The sequence below is a fragment of the Sinocyclocheilus anshuiensis genome, unplaced genomic scaffold (assembly GCF_001515605.1).
Source record: "Sinocyclocheilus anshuiensis isolate Anshui unplaced genomic scaffold, SAMN03320099.WGS_v1.1 scaffold582, whole genome shotgun sequence".
NCBI lineage: Eukaryota > Metazoa > Chordata > Actinopteri > Cypriniformes > Cyprinidae > Sinocyclocheilus > Sinocyclocheilus anshuiensis.
In genome coordinates this window covers 336,306-343,574 of record NW_015547659.1, presented here as the reverse complement: position 1 = coordinate 343,574, position 7,269 = coordinate 336,306, and the positions used below count along the sequence as shown (strand labels likewise).

General features: G+C 36.0%; 1 protein-coding gene across 1 annotated transcript in view; it reads right to left on the bottom strand.

The window, feature by feature from the left end:
- LOC107702222 (kremen protein 1-like) overlaps positions 1-6,983 on the bottom strand; it is a 66,424-nt gene extending 59,441 nt beyond the window's left edge. The window contains exon 1 of the mRNA XM_016504469.1: positions 6,772-6,983. Within this exon, the coding sequence (XP_016359955.1) occupies positions 6,772-6,847 (76 nt within the window). The 5' untranslated portion in view covers positions 6,848-6,983. The remainder of the gene's footprint in view (positions 1-6,771) is intronic.
- Positions 6,984-7,269: the final 286 nt, after the last annotated feature.

Here is a 7,269-nt window from a genome sequence, read left to right as displayed (position 1 = left end):
TATATATAGAGAGAGATCCAAATATACTATACCGTTGAAAAGTTTGGGGTAGGTAAAATTTTATATATTTTTTTAATTCATGTTTTAAGCATCTAGGCTGCATCTATTTGATCAAAAATAAAGTAAAAACAGTTCAATTGTGAAATGTTATTACAATATAAAATAACTGTTATCTATTTTAATAGATTAAAAAAATGTTTAATTTATTCCTGTGATAGCAAACCTGAATTTTCAGCAACTATTACTCCAGTCTTCAGTGTCACATGATCTTTCAGAAATCATTCTAATATGCTGATTTGGCGCTCAAGAATTGTCAATGTTGAAAAAGATGTTATCATTTTTTTCAGGAGTATTTGATGAATAGAAAGTTCAAAAGAACAGATCAAATATTTTGTAACATTACAAATGTCTTTACTGTCATTTTTGATCAATTTAACACATCCTTGTTGAATAAAAGTATTAATTTCTTTAAAAAAAAATCTTATTGACCTTGAAATATATATAGAGGCTGAAAAAACGATTGCCTGTTCCTAGTGGGTAGCAAAGCTCGGATAATAATTTGGTCTTGGTAGAACTGGATGAGAAATGTTTCTGTTCATTTAGCCTCTTTTGGCACCTCATATCCCAGCCGAACTTGGCATTCAGCTATTGTCATTAACACATGACGTACTGTCGGCTTATTTTCTGCTTAGTTTCCCATAGAAACAGAGTCAGAAACAGGATTGACAGAATCGGCCACAGGCTGTGTCTCTGTCCAGAGGAGAAGCGTGGCCTGTATACTGTGTCACTTTTGGTTACAGAGGCATCTTTGTGTTCCATGTTTCTCGGTGGTTGGTTCTGGATCGGATCAGCTGGGTGGGTAATTACAGCCTGTTGTGTGTAAATGTGAGGATATGCTGGCAGGAAATGGGTGGAAGGATTTCTGGGAAATGTAGGGACCAAAGGAATGCCAGTGCCCTCTGAAACGACAGTCTCTGATCTGGGTATTTCTGTTGCTAAATTAGAAGAAGCACTCTCAGCTAACCACCTCTACACCACAGATACACAGAAAGATATGTGAGTGGACACATGGTCTGTGGTTACTAGGCATTATGAGGGCCCATGTATTGATTCAAAATCACTATCACTTTATTAATATTAGAAATATGCATTTTAGTCTAATGAAACCAAAGTCAGAGATCTCAAACAAACTCCAATATATGATTTGTAACTAAATGTCTCATAAAAATAAATAAATAAATAAATGTCAAAAAAAAATTTTAAAAAGAAAGAAATGTCCTATGCTCACCATTTATTTGCATTTATTGGATTGAAAAGTTAGAGTAAAAACAGCAATATTGTGAAATATTATTACAATTTAAAACAAACGAGATCTCAAACAAACTCCAATATATGATTTGTAACTAAATGTCTCATAAAAATAAATAAATAAATAAATGTCAAAAAATTTTTTAAAAAAGAAAGAAATGTCCTATGCTCACCATTTATTTGCATTTATTGGATTGAAAAGTTAGAGTAAAAACAGCAACATTGTGAAATATTATTACAATTTAAAACAAACTGTAATAATAAAATTAAATAAAAAATTAAAATTAAAATAAATTAAAAAAATTTTTTAATGTCATTTATTCATGTGATGGAAAAGCTACATTTACATAAAAAAAAATTTAAGCTTTAAATTTACTGTGAAAATGTTGTAAAAAAAAAAAAAAAAAGTGAGTGAGTGAGTGAGTGATATATTTGTCAGACTCTGTTCCATGTTTTGTGTGTGTCCTGCTCCCCATGTGCCTTCCCATGCACTTATTTGGTTAGTTTCCTGTTCCTCCCCTGATTAGTGTTTCATTGCTCCCAGGTGTGTCTCGTCATCCCCTCCTCCTGTGTGTATAAATAGTGTTCCCAGTCTCAAGTTCTCTGTCTGCTGTTAAACATCTTCCTGAGTTCATCTCCCTTGGTTCCTGAAAATAAAGTCTTGGTAAAGTATTTTCCAGCGTCTCCTTGTGTATGTGCGTGCACCGTGACAATATTAAAGTGTGAGTGAGATATTAAAGTTTAAATTGTATTTATTTTATTTATTATTTTATTTCATTTTAATCAAAGTTATGTTTTAAAAAAATGTTTACTTTTCTTAGTGAATTACTCATGTAATTTTGCTTCTCAAGTAAGCATATCTTGTTTTAACAATATTTAGACTTTTTTTTTACTGCAAAACAAGAGAAATGTACTGATTAAGAACATTTATTCTATTACTGTAGATATTAAATGAACTACTAGTGTAAGCTGGTGTACAAGACTAGACATACAGTTTGAAATGATTTCACACAAATGCATGCACACATAACACATACATTAAGGTAAACATGCCACGACAAGCACGTTTCACAGGAAAACTAGTCAAGGCTTCAAATGTTCTTGACAGCATTTTATGTGAATGAACAAGAACAAACAACTTTAATCCCTAAAAAAAATAAATCATACATTTACAGTCTTGAAATAATAGTCATGAACTCCAAAAGGTCAATGCAGCAGTACTCTCTAAACAAGTACACAAAAAAAAAGAAAAAAAAAAAGGAAGTGGTTAAAGAGACAGAGTACAAAGTACAAAAGTTCTTCCCCTGCCCACATTTCCGACCACCTGGCTACTGTTTCCCTCCCAAGCCATACTTCACTGTCAGAGTGGCTTTGGGTGAAGACACAAGACAAAGCAAAGGTGCTTCACTCCAATCAGCCCTGGCAAGAAAAAGAGGAGGAGAACAAGAGATATAGACAAGATCGAGGGAGATTAAAAACGGAGGAGAGAGCTAGCCAGCAATGGCAAGCAGCTGAACAGTAGGTTCGAACCGATTCGAAACAGACACTAATGCAATATGGCAGCAAATCCTCCTTTAACTCTTTCAGCAATGGCAGCATCATGTGGTTTTATCATGCTTTAACTGACTGACAGTGATGTAGTCGACTGATCGTGATTTCCTGTAACAGATGACAGTTTGGATGAAATATCAGCCAGTATTTTGATGCTAGATCTTCTACAGTACAGTACAGTAGAGTGGTTGTGTTCTGGAATTCCCTTTTCAGCTATGTCGCAAGATTAGATTAAATTTAGTCAAAGCGTTAACTAAGTGTCTGTAGATGAAGAGCTGATTCAGCTGATCACATGCTCAAGAACAAAAATTACTTTAAACAGTGCTGATTGTGATCAGAGATCTCATTTCAGATAACTCCATATTAATTACTCACAATTGGTGGGGACCAATTAAGCCACATGGTGCTTGCCTTTTGAAACGAGATGAAAGATGAAACTATCACGACAGACAAGGCATGCCATGGATTTAATAACTTAAGCAAAATTGCTGACACTTTGAAGTCTTCTGTTTGCCCTTCAGCCATGACCATTCCATTCATTTTAACAATCAGCACATTTTGTTTTCATAGAAAAACACAGCAAAACAAGTACCGCCATGTCCAAGTTTGACTACAAAGAAAGGGGGAGGGGGGATAACAACACATCTGTCTTTGCATCTGAAATAAAATCTTCAACAGAAATGAGAATGACATCATAAACCCCTCCTAGCTCTTTCTGGGAAGTACTTACTTCATTCCAGTCAACAACATCTATCAACTAAACCCAAATCCATTTTACATGAGGCGAGCTCCTGTCTGGACACAGATGCACAGCTTCTTCTCAAAGTCCCTGAATAATTCTCTATTCATTTAATACATCTTTTCATCTGAGGAAATACAGACTTGGTCTCTGGCCTGGTCAAGGTGCAGGTACAAACTGCTCGTATCTCTTAGATATGTTTAAAGGAATAGTCCACCCAAAAATTTTAATTGGCTGAAAATGTACTGGCCTTCAGGCCATCCATGATGTAGATGAGTTTGTTTCTTCATCAGAACAAATTTGGAGAAATTTAGCATTACGTCGCTTGCTCACCAGTGGATCCTCTGCAGTGAATGGGTGCCGTCCAAACAGAGTCCAAACAGCTGATAAAAACATCACAATAATCCACAAGTAATCAACATAACTCCAGTCCATCAATTAATGTCTTGTGAAGTAAAAAGCTGCATGTTTGTAATAAATAAATGCATCATGACATTTTTAACTTCAAACCCTTGCTTCCAGCTAAAGTACGAGTCCTCTGTCCATAATATTGCTTTCTCGCAGCTTTTCACTTCACAAGAAATTAACTGATAGACTGTAGTCGCGTGGATTATTATGATGCTTTTATCAGCTGTTTGGACTCTCATTCTGACGGCACCCATTCACTGCAGGGGATCCATTGATGAGCAAGTGACGTAATGCTAAATTTCTCAAAACCTGTTCCAATGAAGAAACAAACTCATTTACTGTACATCTTGGATGGCCTGAGGCTGATTCAATTTTCAGCAAATTTAGATGTTTGGTAGTACTGTTCCATTAAAAGCAAAGGAGCAGATAATTTCAATTCATGCAATATAAAGTAAAAGGCAGCAAATTGAGGGTTTTCTGAGGACAGCAATGCATTTCTCTCTATTAATGAAAACCCACAGACACCGTGCTATCCTTCAAATGCCTCACACCTTTATTTAAGCTGTAAAATGTTTCATCATTCACATGCTTTAATCTGCATGACTTATCACACATAGACATGAGCAACAGTATGCTTTTCACTCATCAAATATCAATAACTGATTTGCAGAAAAGGAGAACTGAAAGGCCTAACAAATGCACCGACTATTATGACTCCCTAAAACACCTCAACAGAGCAAGTATGAGAATGCATGGACCTAATAATTCATGCAATTAATCAAATAATCATATTCACAAATTGAGAGCAAAGAGTGCAAATTGTTGCTCTGACTCACTGTTGTTGAATGATTTTCACTATATTTTATATGGAAGCACAAGGAACATGCAATGAGCCATCACGTCATTTCACTAAATGATGTTTAACTGCAAAACATTCAAACTTCTGGCTGGATGGACATGTTACTACATGCCTTATTAATTATTACAGTATTAATTAGCATAAACCTGTAATAATTAGTCACCATGTCGCAAAATAGCAGAGAAAAACTTGTAAAGAGGAATAAGTCACCACAAAGCCTGAGTAATTATTATGAATATATTCTGGAAAGCAGCTTTAAATACATTGCTAATGCATAGGTATACTATAGATGGCAGTGCTTACGCATCGCCCAGATAGCCTAACCTGTCATTTGAATCAAAGGCTATAATTAAAAAAAATAAAAATAAAAGAGTGTAGGGGATTTGCTTCTGAGACTTGAAACACAACACAAATTACAGCTTATGCTGGTAGTGAAGCGATGCAACCTAGAGCACTCCCACTGAAATCTTGCAGTTAATCAAGGCTTGTGCATTTCAGTCAAGTCAGCTTCATTGATTACAAGGTGATTTTTTAAAATTAGAGTTACTTTTATCTACCTGAAATCTAGCAAAACAAAATATTTTTAAACTATGTTACTACATTCATATAAAAATTCAAGTTAATATTAGCAACAAAAAACTGGATAAACTTTTGACTTGCTAACACAAGTTAGCAAGCACTCAATTATCTTCACACTTATTACAATAACAAAAGAAAGAGGCTGATCATAGGGTTTGATAATAACACCTAATTCTATTCTACATCTAATTTTCCTCATTCTAAAAGACAGAAAATTTCCCTAAAATGAGCTTGAGTGGTGGACTGGTTGTTGACGTCACGATTCCATCCACAACCCTGGAAAACATGCTGCACTTGCTTGCTGTTTATCTGGCAAGAAGTTTGCTTTATGTGGTCGTTGCTAAACATCTAAATAAACATTTATTTTGGGTTTTGCATATAGATAATATTCAATTCATTGTGCCTAACTCCTGATGCTGAAGATGGATTTATGATACAATTAAAGGTCTCAAGTTCACCTCAGAGAAAGGTATATTGGATGTACAATTTTATTGGATTTGTGGTTTCTAAGTGAAAATAATCTGTTGGTGAGCTTTCAGCTACTGTATATCAAATGAAAAGAACATAACTTGCTTACACAGAACAAGCTGATTAAGTTGATTGAGAGAAAAACTACACTCTAAAAAATGCTGGGTTAAATACAACCCAATTGCTGGGTTTGTCCATATTTTACCCAGCACTGGGTTGTATTTAACCCAGCATTTTTTAGAGTGGATGGTTACCATGGTACATTTTGTAAAGGATTTCATACCTGTCCTGAAAACTAAAAATACATTAAAGCATGCAAACACTTACTGTGTGGAAGTATATTATAGTATTATATTTGTATAAATATAATATTAACTGTATCTATCTATCTAGCACACAGCTAACTTTTTTTGTAAGCAAGTCATATTTATCCAACTATCCAAAAAGGTTATCTTCATGCGTTATTACAATTACACATAATATTAAAATACTTTCACCATCACACTTTATACTAAAATCCATTTGAAGATTCTTTATACTAGGATAAATAATACGTTTAACAAATACAGATGTCTGAGACTTCAAAGTGGCTGTATTGGAGGCAGAGCTTCATCAGCGCGATCAAAGAGGGTTTTGGTAATTATTTAGCGCGAAATGGATTGTGTGATTCATAAAGCTGAACCTGACGCAAGACAAGGCAAGAAAAGTGACAGAACGCGCTGCACGCCGCTGCTCATCTCGAGACTGGAGTCGGGACAATGCGGACGCAACGCAGTGCACTAGTGTAAGAAACATCTCATACAAGACCTACAACCACCAGAATGCACAAAGTTACAGTTCATAAGAGTTGAGAACTAACCCGATTCGAACTGGTCTGAAGCAGACGCGCTGAGGCAGGCAGCAAGGAGCAAAGCTGCGATTCTCCACGAATCCATCGCTCTTCTGTAGTAGGCTATAAGAGATCTGAACACCTTCTCTTCCTCTCTCCTCGCAGGTGAAGTGTTTCGAGTCCAGTCAGGTCAGTCGAGCTGATGCAGTGAGCAGCTGAATGTCATGAAATCTCGCTGCGCGTCCGCGTTAAGAGCGTCTGAACTTCTAGGCAAATCAGCGCTGCCCCCAGACACTCACACACAAGACAGATAGCAGAAAAAGTAGGGATCCTATTTCAAATCATGTGACAGGAAATCGGGGCAATAGATTCAACCTGCCCCATGCATGGGGGCATATAGCCTACCTGTTGCGCGCTGTGGGCTGGCCAGAAATCCAATAGCTGTGAGCAAGACAACACGGAGAGTTACGAAAACAATCCCTGAAGACTTTTAAATCACTGTCGTTTCCACGATTGATAGATAGATAG